General features: G+C 42.1%; 1 protein-coding gene across 21 annotated transcripts in view; it reads left to right on the top strand.

The window, feature by feature from the left end:
- MAGI1 (membrane associated guanylate kinase, WW and PDZ domain containing 1) overlaps nt 1-22,181 on the top strand; it is a 332,629-nt gene that overhangs the window by 233,815 nt on the left and 76,633 nt on the right. For all 21 annotated transcript variants that reach the window (XM_021551117.2, XM_021551108.2, XM_021551098.2 and 18 more), the window contains exon 3: nt 12,434-12,553. In XM_021551117.2, coding sequence (XP_021406792.1) covers nt 12,434-12,553 — 120 coding nt within the window. The remainder of the gene's footprint in view (nt 1-12,433; nt 12,554-22,181) is intronic.

The following is a 22,181-nucleotide window of genomic DNA, read 5'->3' as shown; positions in this document are numbered from 1 at the left end:
CTATTAACTCCCAAACATTGTCTGCTAGCCACAGAATTGTGGGGCACCAATGACCTTCTGCTTTTTCCTTCCTAATCGGCTCTGGGCTTGGGCTGCCAGCTTGGCTGTTCTGTGCCTCCATAACCCATCTGAAAAACGGGCACAGTTTCATCTTCCCACCTTGCTGGAGGCATTTTGAAGGCAAATGTACTGATAAATGAGACCTGCTCAGGTTTTTTGATGGATGGTGGAAGATTGGGGTGTTTTTTTGGTTTGTTTTTTTTTTTAATTTTTAAAATGCTTCCAATGAAATGATGTCTCATTCATTGGGCTTTGCTCACCCTAATCCTGCAGTGGCAGAGGTAGCAGGGATTTCTTTCTTATTTTCTTTTGCCTTTCTGCCATTTGTCCTTGACAGGATGAGAGAATATTTCTTTTAAAAATGGTGCTGGGAGATGGAACTGCTGGCTGTCTCCAGCTCTGTCATCTCCACCAGTGCCATGGGCAGCAGGGACCACCTTAAATCAGCAGTGTCCTGAGTCAGAACCAAAAAGACAAATTTTTTTTTGTTTGTTTTACTTTTTTTTTCCCCCACAAAACATTTATTGCCCCAAGGCTGTTACCCTGCAAAAGCTCGAGCATGTGTTTAACACCAATCAGGGAAATTGGTCTTGAAGCAATTGGGATACTTGTGTGCTTTAAACTGAGCAGGTGATTTGCAGCAAGTCCCATTATCAGTTCTGTACCAGCATCTGTCTGGCAAAGTGGTTTCACCTGCATCACTCCTCTGAAGGACTCCACACAGCTGTCAAAGGATAAATGCTTCACACTTTGAAAATAAGTGCTGGAGTTTAGATTTAAACTTTTTTTTTTAGTAAGGTCTTATCTGTCATATGATATTCTTGTGCTGAAGAAAAGAGCAGTCTATCTCTGGTAATCACTCGACTGTCCTCTAAGTCAAATAACGCACAGATACTTCTGGGAGAATATCATCTCAGGGTTTTTCTAAAGCCTGGATCTGATTGTGTGCTTCCAGATATTCATTTTCCAGGCATATAGTGATCTAGCAGCATGAGAAACCAGATTTCTGGGGAAACTGTCTTCTCAACACCTCAGATCAAACACCCTCCACCAACCGTGTCTAAGCCGAGGAGGTGACTGGGGTATTGAGGATTTCTTCCTTATCCTCTGTGTGATGCCAGCACAACTGAGCTAAAACCTGGTGGTGTTTTTCTTTGCTGGGAATTGGAGGCAAGACAAAGAACAGCTCATTTGTTTGGGCTGCCAGACAGTTGCATGAGGATAATTATTGTGTGCTGTTTATTTATGTTGGACTCAAACCAGTGGTGGTGGGGACCTGGAGATGCTCTGGAATTACTCACCGCAGTGCAAGTCGGAGCTGCTGGTGTTACAGCTCCCTGGGGCATCTGGTGTTGTCTGGTGCCCAGTCAGCACCAGCAGGGCATTGATAAACCAGCAAAGGAATTTAAAATGGCATTTTAAAATTGGGGCACTTGCAGAAAATTATTTGCAAGAAGCTAATAAAATGATGGAGTGTGTAATGTGACGGAATGATTGTTTTGTGTGAACGCAGAGCTGTAAATGACTACAGGGACATTTAACAGAGAGAAGAGAAGGTAGAGCTAGAGGTAATCAGATGAAATAAAGCAAAGATCATTTAAGCTAAGCACTGGAGTATTTTATAGGGGTGTTACTTGGCTTCAGAAAGGCAGAGTAAACCACCCTGTGTAGGTGATGACAGGATTTGTAGGCGAGGTTTTTATTGTTTGTGTACAACTGGCAAAGCAATAAAATCAATGGAGAAGCTTGTATACATTATCAATAACATGACAGTTAATTTTGGACTGCACAGATGCAGAGTTATGCACTACCTAACCAGCAGGCTTTTACTGTCCAGGAAATGCTTTAAATAAAAGTGAGGAGAATGTATTGTAACTTGAATTTTCTTTAGTATTCTATTGCCCTTAGAAAATGACAGTTCTTTCTGTATTAGAGCTGGTGGATGAGGAATTTGCAGTAAAGGAACTGTAAATAATAAAATATTGCAATAATTTTTATTTCAGTGAGGTAAAAAAGATTTTAAATGTATTTGATTTCTTTTGCATTTTAACATTCTAGTTATCAATAGGGATGAATCAGAAACTCAAGCACCAATCAGCTTCTCAATGTTTGGCATTTTTTCAGTATATTGAGCTGTTATCTAATCAGCATCACAGAAGGTGAACCAGGAGAATATTTTCAACCAGCTGAAGTGATAGCAATCATGAAGGACTAAAACCTGCCTTGCATACAGAGCTACTGAAAAGAAAAATGCAGGAATTTGTAGCAGTTAAGAACAGGTAAAATTAAGGTACAGGATCTGTAGGGAATCGTGCCTAAATGTGCACAATGCAGGGTGGATTTGCTGTCTGTTCTAGTCCTTCCCCTGAGTTTTACAGCAAGTGCATCCATATGGTTACATGAGTGCACGTTTCTGTAGCCTGCATCCTCCTTGCTATAGCAGAAGTATTTGCAATTTTTGGTCAGTATTGAATATGGAGCTGGAAAACTGCTAAGCAAAGGCTAAGGAGGATTTGTGAGGGAAAAAGAACCCCCTGAACCAAGGGCTGATGAGTGGGCAGAGCCAAAACTTGAGGAGCCACAGGAGACTCTGATTTTCCTAGAGTGTGATGAGGTTATCACAGTTCAAAGTCCATTAGTTTTATAGCATTTCATGGCTCTGGGCTAGGGGAGAAGGTATTCCATGGAGGCAGTGTTTTCAGTGTGTGTTGTTCAGGGGAAAAGACTGCTTTTAATAACTATATTGATGTCCTGTGGAAGTGTGGTTGAATGGGGATAGTGGTAGTGGTGTGTGTTTGTTTGTTTTAAATGGGAAAAATCATCTCTGACTCTTTCTTTTCAGTAGATTGGATGTTGTCACCGAAACAAATTTGAGGCAGTGCCTCAGACATAAATCAGTATGTTTTCTATGACTCTTTCTGTAGTGGAATTTTACAGATATTAGACTAATGAACTGATCTTCCTGCTGGTAGGTGTGGTGTTTTATTTACTTTTAACTGCAAATTAGAGGTCTGCTGCAAGGGCAATTAAAGTCAAAAGAAGGAGTTTTATATCACACCCAAACAGGGATGACCCACATTGTGTTGTAGCTTAGCCATTCAAACAGCAAAAGGAGATAAAAAATCTCTATTGAGGCAGCTGAGCTGTTGGACATCAAATAATCTGAAATATAGTACTATGGCTTTTAAGTGCAGAATATCTCTTCATGGATATATGTGCACATATGTATGAAGATGTGAAAAGCAAATATTGTTCTTGAATAAAAGCTGAATTGAAATACTGCAGGTGTTCAGTCTGTGTTGGAAATGCTATTTATTATGAGCTTAATGATGGTATCTGATCATAGGGCACAGGTGAAGCCTTGAAGTAGAATAGAAAATAAGATATCTTGTCTTGTGGAATTTAAAGTGTTTTGGTATCTGGTGTTTAAGAAAAGAGTTGCATTTTTTTCTTCCAGTAGTGGTGTCAGCTTGTGTAGTGGTGCTTTTGAGGAATACACCTGGTCCAGGTTGCTACAGATTGAGATGGAGATTGAAATGCACATTGAGTTTTGGGTGGGAGTCCCAGACAAGAGGCTGTGAGCTGCCAAGCTCTGGGATAACAAAGGACATGAAGATGGGGGATGCCAGCCAGGTGAATGAACACTGCAGGAGCCTTCCAGTCCCAGAAATTAGAGTCTCTGTCCTTGGGAGTGTGACTGTCAGGGTATTCTTCCTTTGGCTGAAATAGTGACACATACTGCCCAAACAATTTTTCATTATTTTTTGATAGAACTGGTCGTTGTGTTCTTGTTCACTGTATTTCTGCTTCAAAACTCCACTGCATGTCTTTCCCCAAATGGGAAAATTCCTCCACTGCTTCATGGCAGGTAAATAGCATTGGTAAGGGATTGGAAAGGTATAATGTTTATAAAACCCTTAAGTTTTCTCAGGAAAACAGTGAGCTTGGCTGATCAGACTTCCCTGGTTTTGTGTCTGTCTTTGCTCTGTGACTTGGCAATTCACCTTGTAACAGTTTACAGCGTGCCCAGTCCCAAATGCTGTCTTGTCCCTTCATATTTTCCAAATTCCTTTTCTCCCAGCCTTTGGTCTGGAACAACAGGCAAAAGATTTGAGAGCCATTTATTTCTTACCTGTTCCATGGTTCTACTCCTGTATAATATACACTCCTGTTCAAAACTTGTGAAGATCTGCTGTGAAGATCTGATAGCTAATTAAAAACTGAACAGTTTTTAATACTACACTGTCTTAATCCAGTCACTCAGCCAAACATCACAGGGAGTCATTGGCTGTTTTCTTTTTCAGCAGCTGGATGCTGCTACTGGACCAGTTCACAGCTTGGTTTAATGCTGGCCTTGAGCTCTCAGACTGGGCTACACCTTCTCTTTGGCAGGTTGGAGAAATCAGATAGCTCTGCAAGCAGCCATGAAAAAAGCAGATATAAAGTATGATAGGTTATACCTCCTGATAAACAACTTCCTAAAATGTGAAAGTATAAATAAGACAGTGAAGTATTTGTTTAAAAGTGCTGAATGCATGGGAACAGCCCTCCATCCCAGGTCTCCTGTGAGTTAAGGGTATTTTAAGCACTTCCCCACACACACCTTTCTCCTGTTGTATTTAATAGAGATGTGCACATTGGTATGGAATAATCACCTGAATCCACGTTGTGCTTTTGTCTCAGCGTGGGGAGGCTGCAGGTGACTGATGTGGAAGCACTTCAGGGGTCAGGCTGGGCTTGGGTGGAAATAGGCCAGAGTGAATGATCTGCAGGATTAAAAATAACCAGCTACTCAGGATGCTCTGTAATTATCCAGTGTATGTATTTAATTTACCACCCTCAGCCAACCTCTCCCAAGAGAGACATTTCTACTGAAAGTAACTATGATAATTTTTACAAAGATGAAAGGTGGATCTTTTGAAATAAGGGTGTGTGCTACGGCTGCAGAATTATCTAAGCTTCTAAAAATGTATATATGAACGAAACAGAATATAAGTACATGTACATAATTGCCTTGTTAATTTACTTCCAGCTAATTTCACTTTCTGTAAGTTGCATCCACGCTTAGACAAATGGCAATTTTCATTCATTTCTGTGCCAGTATTTAGAAGGAGAATGTTACAGTGCAATCTCATTACTACAGCTTTATTGATTTATAAAATTACACTTTATTACACTAATCCATATATTAGAATGAATAGAACTGTGCATAGTTACATCTAAGGTATCCTTGCCAAGGAGGTGCATAGTTTGCTTTTTCATCAGTAGTTCACAATTTAAATTAGTGGATGTCATGCTGTTGGACTCCAGGAACATGAGATTAATGGCAAACTCATTAGTTCATGAAGTTTAATCTTCTTGGTGGGTGTCCTACCTCGTGGGAAATAAGAGGGATTTGGCTGCAGGTGTCTGGTGAGGTAACAGCAATCACTCAAAGGAAGGGATCTAGAGCTGCTGCTGTTGTGAACCTGAGGATATTTTATTATTTATGCTTTATTTGATGCCAGAATACTCTTTCCTTTGCTTAGGAGACAGCAAATGAATGCTCTGAAGAACACATGAAGAGGCTGCAACTGCATTAGCAAGTGCCACATGGCAGTAGAACCACTGGTGGTACGTAGGTCAGGGGAGTGATGCTCTGTTGGAATATTTGGCGTAGATCCTTAACCAGGTCTTTTTACAGTGGCTTTCTTGTGGAGTGTGGCAGGTTTTATATCCTTAGCTCTTGTCATGAGGTAATTATCAGTCTTTTTCAAATTGATATTCCAGTGGGGAGTGAAGCCATCATGCAGAATTGGCTTTGCCTAGCCTTGGCGTGGTGTTTCACAACACGTACAGATGAGCTTGCAAAGCCCCAACGCAGTGAGAAGTTATTTTTGTCCCTTTTAATCTGTTAGGCCCTGATCCTGATCTGTAGGGTTTCCTAAAGCCCATTGATTTCTCTAGAATTAGGTTCCTGGAGTCCTTTGAGAGCCTGGGTTTGGCCGGTCTTGTGTTATTAACCAGAAACAAACCCACTTTCTCTACCTCAGAGCACTCTAAGGATAAATGTGTTGAAGATTATCTGTGTTCTTATTTGGTGGCAGGGAAGGCCACTGAAATACCAAAAATAGATTTATAAAGGACAAAAATAACTTTCAGCCTGGAGGGTTTGCACAATCTGAGCTGTGCTGTGTGGCTTGGCTGAATCACTTCTCCAGGGAGGCTCGGGGCAGTCGGTGCCTCTTTGAGGGGAAGGGCAGGGAGATGAACTGGGCACAGGAGAGAGGGGAGAGCAGCTTCTGCTTGTGCTGAGGGTCAGCCTGCCAGCACCTGTGGGCAGTTCCTCACAAGTTTAGCACTTTTAAACAAGGGGCTCCTCACAAGCTGCTGCTCTGGGATCCTTTATTGGCCACTTGCTGGAAAGGCAGGTGGGAGAAGGAGATGCTAAGCTCTTCTGTATAAATCCCTTCCATCTCCCCCATGGAAGAAAAATTGCAGCCATTAAATGCATTTCTCTCCAAAACGTGTCTGTAGAAAGGCAGTTCTGTCTTGGTCAGTTCTTTTCTGGGTTTAATCAGTTGTTCCTGCTGACCACAGTGACAGAAATTTGCTTTTATTCCTGCAGTTGTGTGTGTGGCCAGGAAGAGTCAATCAGCATCTGTTCCTGCATGTGCATCATTAACAGGGCTGGGAGTTCATTTCTACTGGCAGATACGTTCTTCTTTGGGTTGAATTTCTACTCCTCCACCAAGACACTTTGAATGCTTGTCATGTTCTTGGGGTTTATAGGTGTCAAGTCACTTGCTGGAGAAGGGATGGACAGAATTTAAAATCCCAGAATAGGCTTCCTGAGTTTCAAGTTTCAGGAGAAAATTGTATTTATAACCTGAGTGTGTTTGGTTTGTAACAGATTGGGCCTGTCTGAAATGTCCATATTTTATGTAGTTGCAACTATGAATTACCCCTTACCACAGGTACGTGGGTTTACAGTGCATAATGGATTGCACTACAATGTCCAAATACAATTTATTTTACTTCTGTTGGAGAAAAAATAAGGTATTTTTAGTTTGAGTGACCCCAGAAGTCAATAAAATAAGGAATTTCAGTGTACAGTGTCTTCTTGCACACAGGCTACACTTTATTTTTGTGAATGTGGATAAGGCTGTTTTTAGTACTGTGCTGCTGATAAGTTCTGCCTTAAGCTTGGCTGCTGATCAGGTTCCCTCTTCTGGAGTTAGACCAGGCTGTCTCTGTCTTTTCCCTTCTCCATTTGCTGTTAGCAGATCTGTGAAGTTTGTTCTGCCTTCCAGTTATCTGGCACCATAGGTGACAGATGCAGGAGAGCCAAAGCAGGCTCTCCAAATTACTCCGTGATGGGAGGGAAGAAGGTGACCTCCAAACACAGTGGGAGGGAAAAGGGGCTGTTTTTCCTAATTTGTTTCTTCTTTGGCAGAGGAAGGCATTTTCCGTGTAGGTGATGAGAGCAGCCTCTTCTTGCTGAATGAACGAAAATACCACTTTTTTAGCTCAATGGGAAGAGCAGCACCCTGCCTTCCTCCCATCCCAGCCTTCCCAAACCTCCCACAGCAGCGCTTGGCCTTGCAGCCTCCTGAGTCAGGAGCATCCCTAAAACCTTATTTACTGCAGTTCCTCCCACTGTGGTGACCACCAGTGGCTTGAGTCTGTATAAAATATAGTTGTAGCAACTATTATCATTACTCTGAGTGTACAGCTCCCACATTATCTGTCATTTTAAGAGATGCTGGCTAGTGGAGATGAGGAGTAAATGGCTTGTGGTTTGATGAGATGTATTTTGGTGGCTCACCAGATTGTCACTGCCAAGCCAGTTGCAGAAATTACTGCTTTTCAAATGGGAGTTGTAGGTATTCTGAACTTGAAATGATGACTTCCAAATGACTTGCTAGGGGCTGGTTTTGGTGCACAATAACAGTATTACTGCCCAAGAACATTTTTTCTTTTAACGTGGAAGCAATTGAAGTGGCTGCAGCCCCATTAAGTCTTATTTTTAGATTACAATAAGCTAGACTCTGATTAATTTAGCAGCAGGGCATCAGTGAATATTAACAGCTTAACTTGAAGCCCTGGTAGATTGATAAAGAGCTAAACAGCCCCTGAGTCGTATATTAGCAGTCTGGCCATAGTATAATTGAGGCTCGTGTTGGGTAAGTGTCAGCATGGTTGATAGGCAGCACAACAGCAGAAGCTATTTGTCTTTTAAATGGGCACTTAAATTATTCAGCATAGTAGCTGATAGTCATCAGTACATCTGAGCCACAGCCCAGTTATTCTAGGCTTGTGTGCACAAGCTCTAATTAGTTCATTACAGCACTGAGCTCTCCTTGGGCAAACTCACCTGTGTCTAGAAGCAGTTTCTCGGGGAGGGTCTCCAGCCCATGATGAGACCCCTCTCCTGTGGCCCAAGCATTAGGGATGCATGAATAAACTGGGATGCAAATAGCTTGGGAGTCATAACCAAATCAACAGCTGGGCAAACATCTCATCTGAGCCACTCATGTTAGATGTAGTTTTACTTCCCCAGTCCACAAGAGAATATAAAAACTGCAATGCTAACCAGTAGCCTTATTTTTTTGTTTTCTTTAGTCTCCTGTGGTTACAGGAAATATGAGGAATTCCCCTGTGAATGTAATGTATCTGACTAGTTGTGTATGCTGTGGGATATGCTAGCCAAATAAGACTGAAAGCTTATGAACCATTAAATGTGCAGGAGGAGTTGGTAGCCACTCAGTTTCCCCTGATGCTTCTTGTTGAAGCATTAGCAATTCTGAGGTAATCACACAATGGACATAGCTCAAATTAATTAGCTAAATTGGTACCTAAAGGCAATAAGATTTCATGCCACTTAATATTTCAATGCAAACAAGACAGGCAGCTAAACGTATTTAAATATGATTGGCTCATCTTCTCGAGTGGAGTATCTTATCTTTTGTTTGGGCTAAATACAGCTCTCATTGTGCTCAATTTATTCTGCCATTAGTAGTGGCCTGACCTGCTATTAGCTCTGATAAAAAGTACAGTCATCCCCTTCACTGAAGACCGTCCTGTGGTAAGGATGTTGAAATGCAATTTAAAGGGGGAAGGAGGATACGCACACTTTGCTTTTGTACATAATTAAGCCATGGGAGACTTAATTACAGTTGGAGTTGATCAGCAGAGGGCTGCAGTGGTGGCTAGCAGGCTGTGATGCTGCTGGCCTGAGCACACACAGGCTGCCCAGCCCTCAGCAGTTGTTCAGGCTGTGAGAGGGCTCTGGGGGGAAGGAAGGTGCTGATTATTCCCGGTGTCCTGTGCCTGGGAAAACTCATGGAGTTTGTGCCTCTTGGCTTTCTTTTCTTCCCCCCTTTCTTGTCGCCCGCCCTCTCCCCCCACCCTCCCCGTGAAGCAGCCCTTCTGGCTTTGTTGTAAGTGTGGTTTGTAATCATTGTACACATCCCAGATGGTTCATGAAAACTCTTTGAGATGCCATCTGCCAGGCGTGTGTCCAGCCGGCAGCCTGTCATTCTGCTACAAGAAGAACGGAGGCGGCTTTTCCCTTCCCCCTGCCTCCCTGAATTGCAGTCGGTAGCACTTGCTCAGATGTGGAGCAGGAGAACAGCCGGAGCATCTGCAAGCAATCTCTGCTCCAGACAGCAACGTGGAAACTTGTTGGGTTTTTCGCCTTCTCCCGGATAAGATATCCCAGCCAGTGCAGCTTTTGTTTTCCCTGGGTTTGCTGCTGAGGACCAGCTGAGGTGACAAATGTTATCTCTGTGATGCAATGTTTCCCTTTTCCGCGGTGACTTTCCTAATGCTTTCTGCCTGTGTTGCAGGCAGCCGCGCTGATAGCAGGCACAGCTGCGGTTTTTTTTGACTTGAACATATTCAGGAAATTAAGAACACTCAGATGAAACAAATAGATCCATTAAAATGGCTCAGAGGAATTATGGCAGAGATATAATTGTCATGTCAAATAGGCAGCCAACGCTAGTAAACTGCTGCCTGCAATTTCACCGCTATAAAAATTCAGAAGGAAGGAGAAAATGATTAATAAATATGCTCTGTGGGAAGATAGAGATAAAGAGAAGAAGAGGCTTTAAAAGATAAGGTGAAAGCAATCCTGAAGTTCCCTGATCTTTGTGTCTCATCAATGTGTTAGTAGTTATTGGGAAAACACAGTCCCAATCTTTGGATCTTTGTCATTCGGCTCACATGGCTGGGGGTGACGTGTGACTGATTGATGAGCAGTGCTGCAGAGTCTAACTCTCACTTCCATTGTGTTCTGGGCATGGGACAGCTCCAGCATACCACTGGTCAGAGTTATTTGTGTGGCTTTTCATCCTTCTTGCTTCCCACTCCCAGACAGGTTTAAGGGAATGTGGCAGTGGCCACCAGACACGATGCCCCTGGGAGGGTCCTGGCAGCCTCAGTGGGATGTCAGTGCTCAGGGAGGAGATGTGGCAGCTGGGCTGTGACCATGCTGGCTGTGTCCTCCATGCTCCTGGTGTGCCAGGGAGGGACCTGGGGGAGCCTCTCTGCCTGCCTTGGGATGGAAGCACTGGGACTAGGGTGGAGAGGGACACATGGTGCAGCTCCAGCATTTCTCTGGACTTGATCTGTGAAAGAAAATTGTCTTCTGTTACAATCTACCCAGTGTAACCTGTTGTGGCCTTACTATAAGGATTCAGAAATACAAAAAATGCAAGCTCGAGTCCTTTCCAACTGGGAAAGAGTAATTCTGGTAGCAGGGTAGAGATATCCATCACTATTTCCATCCCCTTCCTTACTTTTTCTCCTTCCTTCACCCATTCATAAAGCTCCAAGAGGAGGAATGATGGAAAAAAGCACAGGAATTTATAGACACTCTGAAGGCTGACAGTAAATAATAAAAAAGAAAGTTTCTATTTTGAAACAAGAAATGGAGGATGTTATAGAAGGATGTTAGAGAAAGTGGATGTCAATCAAGGAAATTAATCTAGTGATAGTCTTTCAAGGGTGTCACTCTGTCAAGACTGACCTCTTGAACAGTCTCTCAGATGAATAGGAAATAAGCAGACTTTCCGCTTTCCTGGCACTTGAGGAAAACATTTGCCAGATGCAGGCGTGGTAAATTTATTCTCTTTCAACTTCTGAAAACTGGAATCTTCCCAATTAGTTTTCAGAAGCTCAGCTTCTTTATTCTTTCTTCTGTCCTTTTTAGAGGGTTTAAGAAATTGTATGCGCTGAGAAGACAATGCCCAGGGGCCAGAAGAGTCCCTCAGAAGTGAGAAATGATGCTTTGTTAAATGTTAGGTATAGTTTCCACATCCCTGGAGTTATTCCCAAGCCAGCAGATTGGTTTCACCCACAGCATTCAGACACCTCCAACTCTGTAACTCTGGTCTTTCTTCCAAATTTCAGTTTCCTGTACCATCTGCAAATCTGTCATTTATATTTACTCTCAGATGTACAGAATCCAGTCATGGAAAATACAGGCTATTGAACAGAAATGGATCCCTATCAATGAAGCTGTGCTCAGTGACCTAAAATGCAGCATCCCAAGTCACCTTAGGAAAAAACTCATGAAATGACTCATCTTACACTGTGCTTCAGAGTGCTGTAAATTGGCCAGAAGGGACAAGAGTTTCAAAGCTGGCAGAGTGGCAGTGATCAGAGCCAGTTCTCCATGGGCACTACAGAAATTGTCAAGTGCTGAAGAGAGAGACTGAGTGTGACTTATTGTTCAAAAGCATTCCTGAACTGGAACCAGCTTGTAGGTGAACTTCTGGGAGGAGAGTTGTCAGGCTGTCTCTTCAGTGAGCATGTGTGGATGGTGCATCAAAACCATCTCATGGTACCTTTTAATGCTGAATAAAAAATAATAGCATAAATAGAGATAAAACAGTAAGAAGAAACAAGGGAGAAATTATGTTTATGATGTGAGAGAACATTTGATGAGCTAGTGATACAGAAGTAATGGAACCTGGAAAATAATTGCCTTATCTGGTAATACAGATTGCAATTTTAGTGACATGAAAGTGTCTCTCTTTTATGAGAGACAATGCTAACAGCAGGAAAGTAATTGCTGGCATATTCCCAGTACCAAACTGTTCCAGATGTGTTTCTGGACACAGAGATGAGAGATTTCCTTGCCGGAGTCTTTCTGAGAACACAAGAAATGTCCCTCAGTTGTTTTGCTGTAATTGGTGCCACCAGTTCAACCTGAAATCTATGTCTTGTTTTCACATGGACTTCAAGTTTAAAATTCCTTTTGACCCTTGTAGCTCACAGAACTGTGTTTTACAGATACTCTTGTATCTTTGTGAAAATGTGTTGCTGTTCCTTTTAACTTTTGGTAAGAAAACAACTCTACTAACATTCTGATTTTCCCTTTCAGGCACAACCCGCCCTCCAAGAGAAGGAGAAGTGCCTGGTGTGGACTATAACTTTCTGACTGTGGAGGAATTCCTGGAGTTGGAGCGCAGTGGGACCCTTCTGGAAGTAGGAACTTATGAAGGTATGCAGCAGTGAAAAAGCACTTCAGATACCCGTGGTGGGACAGCAGATGTGCATCACCCTCCCTCGAGTTAGGACCTTGACTTCCACCCCAGTGCTCTGCTTCCCTTTTCTCTGTAACCTGAACGAGGGAATTCCCGTTTTGCTGTGCTTTTACCTTCTGCCTTCAAGTTAACTGGCTGAAAAGATCAACATCAGTGGGCCAGGAAAATCCAATATATAATCCTGTAACATACTGGGGCAGTATGCATTTATCCTTTGTATCCACTAGGACTCATCTCCTTGTTCAGCTTTTCTTTCCTCTTGCTCTTTTTCTTTCCTTCCATCTTCCCTAAATAAACTTCTCCATCACCCGGTTGTGTGCTACTGTGCAGCTACATGATGCACTGCTTTTGGTTTCTTTTTCCTTATTCTTGGATAATTGCTTCTGACTTGGGTCGTTGTGTTGATCCTCTTTACAGCACAACTTTGCAAACAACAGTACTGAGACAGCCAAAAGGGACTGAAATGTCACCAGGGTGAGAGCAAAAAAAGCTCCAGAGAAATGCAAGGCAAATTGGCCATTTTTAGGTACACAATAGGATTTATGTAACTGAATCTGTAGAATCTGTAGTTCCTTTAAATTGAAAAGTTCTTTTGGAGTGGGTTGGGTGTTTTCCCCTCAGGAGAACATTCAAATGTACCTCTTGACGAGACAATGAAAAGAAATACTTTGCAGGTTTGAAAGTCCTTCCAGTGTACTTCAGCTCAGTCATTTCATATTTCCATTTGAAAGAAGTTTAATGGTTCTTTCTGTAAATCTGAGAGATTGAAAAAGCCCTATCCTTGCAGCCTTATTCGAATTATTCTTTATAATAAGAAATATGGAATACATTTAAAAACACAATCTACACATAACTAGCCAAAAGTCTTTGAAAAGTAGTCATCAAACATGGACAGAAAAAAATGTGACATGTGGTTTTGGTGTTCAGGGTCTGAAGAAAGAGTCCTGAAATACTGTTTGTCTACTTCTTTAAAAACTCCTTTTTAAGGGCACCTTTAAACCTTATGCTTATTCCCAGCTGCAGACCTGGTTTGCATGAAGATGCTAAATGTATAATTTGGTTTCACTCTTCCACTTCTCTGAGCTGATTAGCTCCATCAGCACCAATGCTAACGTTCCAGCAGCAGCTCTTCTCCAAAATGAGCTTTTTCCTCTCTGTGTTTCTAATTATAACACCAAATTAGTTTTCTTTGTCGTGGTGCTTGAAATAGATCAGCTGAAAGGCCTTGCCATTGCTTCCTGATCTATTTGTTCTAGTGACCTTTCCACTTGGAAAGGCAAAATGGGCAAGTGTCTGTAAGCTGGCTCCTGGGACATGCTGGGAATTAGTTCTCAGGAAATGCTGAATCCATCTGGGACAGTTATAACACGGTCATTTCATTGCTTATGTGATTATATGCAGCAGCAGCTGAACTGTTTAGCTTTAGTGGCTTGCTCTTTTCAGTTGCTGGAGATGAGGTTGATTTCTCGTAAGTCTAATCTGTATTTCATTTCTGTGGGTGATAGAAGTGCCTGAACTTTAAAGGAATAATTTGTCAGAAGTGCTGAGAAGCTTCTTTCCCCATTGACATCAGTGATGCTGGTGCATTGTGGTTCTGGAGTGCTGGCCCATGGAAGGAAAAATCAATAAGAATAAAGCAAATAATGATGATGCACGTGTGCACATATGCATCAACACATGTTACTATATGATTTTAATGTGAAATAAATAGAGTTCATTTTTCACTTACGGCTTAAAGAAATTATTTTGCTGCCTTCCGAGATTTCTTTAATGGCTTTGTTGTACTTTTTTTTTGGAAATCTTATTTTACAACTGTATCGATCAAGACAGTGTTGATCTTGATTAGATCTTGGAAGATGGGGTGATTCAGACTTGATGCTGCAATTGCAAGCAATTTTGTCTACAAAAAAATCTGCCAAAAACCCAAACCACAAAGCAAGTTAGGCTTTTAATGACCAATCTCTGTTATTGTCCAGTTTTGCAGTCTTTAATATATTTTAATTATCACTTGTTTTTTGCTGCATTTTGCTGCCATTTTTTAAAATAAGTGTTCCACCATGATAAATTTGACTGTAGTTTTGATCAGTGATGGCTTATTCTAAACCAGAGAAATAAAACCCAACTCAAGGAAATAGTCTTCTAGTTCTACCTGCTGTGCTGAGTAGAAAAATCAGAACAATTGAAGAGATGGGGTTGCTTGTGATTAAATGCTCTCGAGTGATTTAGAGGTGAAGGAAGAGGAATGCTATGAAAAGGACAGTAGGGATGAGGAATGGGGAAGTTTTTGTGTGCCAGCCACAAGCTCATGTGGCTCAAGCAGGCTGGTGTTTTGGGATCATGTGGTCCCAAGGACCCTTCTGGCCTTGTAAGCATCAGCAGGTGGTGATGGAGAAGAGGGACATAAAGTCACCTGGATACTGTCACTGGGAAAAATCTCACAGAAGAAGAGGTAACAAAAACATTTAATAACAGTTACTGAAGAGAAGTTCTGGGGAGAAAGATTAGAAAACAGGGAGGCATCAGAAGAGGGGTATCACACAGGACTTTGATGCTGATACAGATCCTATTGATTTGGCAGGAACAAAGAACAAGCAGAAGGGAACAGTTGGAAACCATAAAAAAAGTAGGAGTGGATCAGGTTTTCAAAGAACACCCTGGGTTTTGAAAGTGCTCTAATTCCAAAAAGAGAAAGTGCAAGCTGAACAGGAGAAAAGAGGTGTTGCCGACCTACAGGGCTTCGTAATGCCATTATTATTTCTTCTGGTGCACTACAAATAGGTTCTTCTGGGCAGCTTTTGATTCAATCCCAGGGAAGGCAGAGCAGGCATGGCAGCTGCTGCTCTGGTCACCTCTCATCTCCCTGGTGTGCTCTGCACCCAAAAGACTTCAAAAAAAGTTATCAGGTGGGAGGGAGCATTGGCAAGCCTTAATTCCTGGGGTTTTCAGTTTGGGTTTTAACATCCTGATTTTTTACCATAAAGGCCAGAAACAACTTCTTTCCTCCCCTGATGAAAGCTACATGTTGGCCACATGAATCCAGCAATTGGAGCTGGAGGACCTGCCCAAAGCTGTGATGCTGCCTCACTATTGGTGATTTTGCCCCACATGTGTTGCTGCACACAACCCTTTCAAGCCAGTTAGAAATTCCCATTGACAATACTCATTAGGAAGGAAAATTCTTTTTAGGCTGCACATCGTCTAGGCCTTCTGGTGGATAGGAAATCATTGTAATTGTAGTCTCAGGCACTTATTGACTGCTCCTTCAGGGCAGAAAATACTGATGGATGCATGGAAGTAATTGTGTAGGTTACTAATTATTTAGCAATTACTTCTGCATTTGAATTGCAGGCTCTCACAGGCACCCCAAGGGAGGGCTGTTTTGAGCACAGCCACCACTTCCAGATTTTATTCCCCTTTTTCCCTCAGCTGCTGAGTGGCCCTGGGCAGATCAGGTGGCTGCTCTGTACTTCAGGTTACTGGCCTGAAGAATATTTAAACAACACTTAGTTCTCTCCTCATTAATATTTCAGCAGATAGCCTGTGCCTGCAGCTATCTGCTGTTTGAAATAGGAGGGGGGATTGTTCTGCAGATGGGAGCTGGGCAGAGGCACACAGGGGCATGGGCATGGTGGCTGGATTTTGAATGGGGATGGCTGTATCACCAGGGTTTGGTGAGGCTGTGTGAATGGATGCCTGCCCAGCACTTAGTGATCCTCAAAAGAAAAAGTGCTGCACTTTATAACATGTGAAGGGTTATTACATTATAGAGTATTATTGTCAAGGCATCATCTTTCATTCCCAGGACAAGTGTTATGTGATTGCCAAGAGAAGTAATAAGTAATCTGCATTACTCTCATGACTTAGATGTAATGGGGTGACTTGCTAACATTTTCAAAGTATATAAAACTAGATACTGTAGACAGGGTCTCCAATTGTGGTACTTAATGATTGTAATAAATTACATTAATAGTGCAGTTTGAATTTCAGCCGAAGTAGAGAGGTGTATTCAGCAACATGCTTCAAATCAAGATGCCTTAGCCTAATTTATATGATGTGCTGCCTCTCCTTGGGCTTCTCTGCAGCAGCCACACTACCTCAGCTGCTATAGCAAAATAGGTGGATTTTTTTTTGCTGGTGCCTTCACAGCCCATGGGTGTCACCAACTCAGTCCCACCTGGAAATGGGAGCTGTGACAGGCAGAGCACAAGGGGAAGATGGGGGAGGAAGGCTGGCAGATGCTGGGGATGCCCGTGCAGGTGAACAACACGTTCTGTTTAATCAGATCAGACCTGCTGATTTTTGTCTCCAGACTAGAGATTGTCTCAATAAATCATAATGGCTTCTTTAGCACCATTGTAATGTGTCACACTGAATATCCACATACTAATATCTGTGCACTGCAGAATGATTCCTCTTCTAATTTTGGCTCTTAATACTTTGCTTGCTTTTTTTTTCTTGTTTTATAAACCACTGGTAGAGAAAAAAAGGCAACACCTTGTTGTGTATATGCACAATTATCAGTGCTAAATAAGCATGAGTGCTGCTGTACTGAAGTGTCATCTGATAACAATGCTTCATTCTGCAAACAGCTGAAGTGGTACCTGAGTAACTCTTGTTCTCTAAAAGCAAATATTCAAATATCTGATAGGAGTTTAGAGTGGCTTTGAATTTCCTGCATCATTTCTGACTGGATTCTGCCTCTCTATGCACTTTCAGTAACAAGTTTCTCAATGTGAGCTCTATCAGAAATGGTTCATTACCAGTGATGAGTTTTAAAACACAGACCTCAGGGAAAAGATTCCCAAACACCTCTAGCAAAAAAAGGAGAGATGGTGAATTAGTTGCTTTCTTCCTAAGTTAGAGTTCAGGTTATTTCAGGCATCATTTACTGTGTAGCCATATTTTGTTGTGTTGGAGGCTGTTCCTAGCAGTCCAGGCACATTTTGGCATTGGTTTTTTTTGGTACAGGATGTTCCTGGGGCTCTCCAGCAGTGGCTGCTTCTTGCTGGTGTCACCCAGCTCCTCTGCAGAGGCAGCCTGGCCTCCCAGACTGCAGCATTTCCCTGCCTGCAGAGCTCACTGCCTCTGCCTTCCAAAGAGGGGAGGTGCTAATGGGACACATCCTCATGGTGGGACTATGTATATAAATATTTAACTATTTGCAGGAAGAGTTTCATATTGCAATGGCTTGACAGGGTGTCTTCTTTATTCCTGCAGTCCTATGCTAGGTAGGGTGTTTCCAGCTGCTTCTCCTGCTTTCTGCATACACCATACACAAGTACATGTTTATTTATGTTCCCTATGATTTTTTTTAATCTATTTGAATGTGGATATAGCAGTTGATATAACACAGCTGGTCTCATGGAACACCCTGAGCCTCCCCAGCCCCCTCCTGGTCCATGCTAACAAGGTTGTACTGTTTGTTTATTACTTTTAGTATCATTGCTTTGGCTTAGGATTTTTCCATGCCTTAAATGTGCTTGGATGCACTTGTACGTGAGTGCTAAGAATAGCATGTGGCAAGACCTAGTGATAACACAGCAAAAATCAGAATAATTTAGAGGGATTTGTTCTGTGTGCGACTTTCTCCCATGCTGCCACTGCCTTTAGGACACTAATTGGGGTATATATTAAATTTCAGACCTATTTGAAATGTGCAGTTTGTAACAGTTTGACTTATTCAACAAGAAACCCAAACCAATCTTTCAGGTAACCTCATCATTGAGAACTACAAACATTGACAGAGAATCTCCTATTTCAAGCAAATGGATCTATTGTAGGTTAATTTCTCTGAGCTCTCCTTCATTCCTGTTTTCCTTCCGATCCAGATGCTGTATCCGCAGCCTCCTCCTGGTTGCCTGGATACTCTGAATTTCCTCAAGGCAATTGCTAATCAATGTGCAGTTGCAGCTAGGTGAATCCTGCAGACAGCAGCCAGATCTGTCATCTAGATGTGGAAATCTGTAGCAGAATGTGATCTGGGAGGAGAGCAGACAAAACACCATGGCAGGAGCTCTGCTCCCAGGAACCAATTCATCCTGTGCTAATCAGACACAAGCACTCCTGCTGGATTAGATGAGCAGAACCTCTTCTGCTAAAATTAAGGGTCAATTGTTTTGGTTCTTCTGCCGTGCAGAGAAGAGGAGCTGAGTCTCAGAAAATAAAACAATTACATTAATAATTGCATTTCAAGTCTTTGTGTCAAGGCCTTGCATAATTTTGCTGCTTATCTCCACGTGTCTTTCCCAAAATACCCATTTTCACCACGACAGAAAGCCATGAAGTGCTTTTTGAAACATGAGCTATTAATGGAGTCCTTGTTAGCACAGAGTGGTCTCTTTGAAGATGAGATGCACTTCTCATGGACACAGGGCCCTCTGTGCTGCACTGAGGCTTTTGAGTGCTTGGGATTTTTATAATTGCAAAATTGGACTTCACACATAGGCATCAGTAAATTCAGGAAAAATTGGTAAATTCTTCTTGGTTCTTCGCTGAGACACAATTGCACTCTCAGTCCCAGGCATAAACATCTTTCCACCAGAAAGGAGAATAGCTGCTGCAGAGCAAACACCTACAGGTTAAAGTAACTCAAATATGTGGTTTGGGAGCACATCTTCAATTGCTGTAATTGCACCAATAGAATTAATGCTCAAACTCATGTTGGACTTTGCAGTTAGCTACTCTGCCTTCTTGCACCTCTCCATGTCAGCTCCCTGTCCCCACCCCAGCAGCCTCCATGGTTTCCTCTTCCCTCTCTGCTTTAGTGTCCATTCCACTTTTGAACCTGTTTGATTGTGCCGCTCTTCTTCTGCATTTCAACCATTTCTTGTGCATTCAGCCCATTCCAGGAGCAGCATCTTGGCTGCATGGAGTCCTTTCAGCCCAAATGGAACTGAATTCAATATTTTGATATTTTACTTAACTAGTTGGTGTATTTTTATGAATTGTATTTTAAATTCCAGGTCACATAAACAATTTACTGCCCACCAGGGAAATACTTAACAAGAATGCTTTGTTATTTGAAATACAAGACAAATTTTCCAAAAGCAATGCTCTCAAGTCAAGAGAACTTTCTTTTTGAGTTTTAGAAAATTTGGTTTAATTCAGGACAGGGTGGAAGCTGCTGTAGATTGCTTTCATTGATTGTGATCACTGCTTGAATTGGCAGAGCAGGAAGTGTTATGATGATGAGAACTCGTCTTATTGTTGTGATAAGCTGTTACCAAAGTCTAATTACTGGGTGTGATGCTAAAATGTGTAAGCTGCCGACACTTAAAGATAAGGAGATGAAAAGAAACGAACTCATTCCAAATAGCTCTTCTGTTTGGTTTTTTTCATTATTATTGTTATTTTTGTGCACTCTCCTGAGTGGTGCTTTACAGTGCATGGATTAAGTCATGGATTTGGCTGCAGATGCTGCCATCAGACTTCAGCTGTGGTTAAGTAAGTTTTAAGCACCAAGGAACTGAATAAAATAACAGTTAGTGAAAAGTGCTGACGAGGGATTCAGTTAATGGTGTGTGCATCTGTGGGGTGAATGGGCTGTTATTAGCTATTAATTCAGGTGCTGTAGGCATGATCCAAGTGTGATTGAGAAGAGGGTAAGGGGTAGTTCCCAGTTCCCATAGGAATTGGACATGGGAAGGTGCCATTCCTGCCACGCTGGCTGCTTCAGAGCTGGCGTTTCCACAGAAAAGTAGAATTTCCTGCAGTCTTGTCCTGGAAATCTCCAGTGTCTGGGGGACAGAGACATCCTGTTGAGGTCAGAACCCTTAGAAGTTTTGCAGAGCTTCACCTGAGCTCAGCACCCCAGGGAGTCCTGCCCTAACTGCTGTGCTGACTTCAGAAAACGTTTTGGGATCCTCTGGGATGACAGATGCTTGTGTATGCACATGTAACATGCTGTTAATAATTAGAGCTGATTGGATATTCAGTACAAATTACACTGGCTATGAAGTTAGCCCCTTCTTTGGGCTTACAAGTGGCTCACAAAACACTGTTAAAGCCTATTTTTAAATGTATGTTTTTTCATAAACATTGATAGATTTAATTTGAAGGAATAATGTCAAGTCTGAGTGTTGTAAAACTCTTGCTGGGCTGTTCACTATCAGTTGTTAATGGAGCATGTTTGGATTTCTGAGTCACAGCATAAATATTTTCTGTTTCCAATTCTGAGGATGAAACATGAGGTTTGATGATTATTTTTACCAGTCCCCCCTAATAATGTGTGTGTTCCCACACCCAGGCCCACATGTCATGTCTTCAAAAATATCTGCTTAGAGAAGATAAATAGGGCTGACTGCATCCAGCAAACATGAGGGAAAGATAGCATTTCCATTTTCTCTCATTTTCCATGTCACCTGGAAGCTGGGTTGGAGCATTCTTTTAATGATTTAACAAGCTGGGTTATTTCCCCAACCTGTTTGTCCTTGTATGAATCTGAAGGCAGAGCTCTGATTTTTTCGAATATTGATTCAGGTTTAATCTGCCTCCTGTGGTGAAAAAAGAAAAGTTCAGCCCCAGTGGCTACATTTCCTATAAACCCCATGCATGAAGAGCCATGCTCAGTTTCAAATTCATATTTGCTCTTTTTATATGCTCATTTATATTTACAGGGATCCTCTAAGACAGCACACTGTCTTGGTAGAGAGCAATTAATCACTAATGTTAGTGCCAACAACCATGGTTGGTTTGAAAAAGAACTAATGATTTTGGTGCAAGAAAACCTGAAATACTTTAGAGAAGCCTGTTTTTCTGTTGAGGAACAGCTCTCTGTGGACTGGCAGGGACTCCAGCTTTGCTGTTGCTAGAGGAACTGAAGAGGAACAAAATTTGAAGATACATTTCTCCATAATTGGAGGAGGGATGGTGCCATCTGTGTTTTCCTCCTGTCCAGGGGAAATAAAACCCACACTATCAACATCTATATATCCTCTTCATCCTCTTTGTTGCATCCATCCTAAGGAATTTAACCAGTTCAAACAGACCTGAAATAACTTTTGCATAAAATAGTGATGTGCAGTGCTATAAATAAAAGTCATTTTCATGTGCATGGCACACACATGGCTCTCTCTGCTTAGCAGTTAATATCCTTAGAAAACTTTTTCCCCTGGAAAACCAAACAAAGCAACAAATAAAACCCCTAAAAAACCGAAAAAACCAACCAAAACACAACCCACAAAATTCCAGAGTAGTGTCATTCTTCACGGGAAGTGCCAAAGAGGATAGATGGAAACAGGGTTAATGATCCTTTTTTTTTTTTTTTGCCTGCCTACGTTTGTATTTTCCCTTTGCACTCCCTCTCCCCCATCCCTCCTCTTTTTGTAGAAAACAGTTCTGCAGTATGTAGAGCATAAGAATTATTTCTCTAGCAGAAACTGCAACCTGCTTGCGGAGCCTCCGTACCCATTAGAGGCTCTTTCCAGAAGAAGTAATTTCCTTCTGCCCATAAATTATGCATCAATGTACATTTAAGATTCTGAAATGATGAACAGAAGATGAAAGCCTTGCTGCTCCCACGGAGCTGGAGCCCTGTTGGTGTGTGCAGGCTGGAGCACACCTTGCTCAGACAAAGCTGCACGTGTC

The sequence above is a fragment of the Lonchura striata genome, chromosome 12 (genome assembly GCF_046129695.1).
Source record: "Lonchura striata isolate bLonStr1 chromosome 12, bLonStr1.mat, whole genome shotgun sequence".
Classification (NCBI taxonomy): Eukaryota; Metazoa; Chordata; class Aves; order Passeriformes; family Estrildidae; genus Lonchura; species Lonchura striata.
This window is presented reverse-complemented; position numbering and strand designations above follow the sequence as displayed.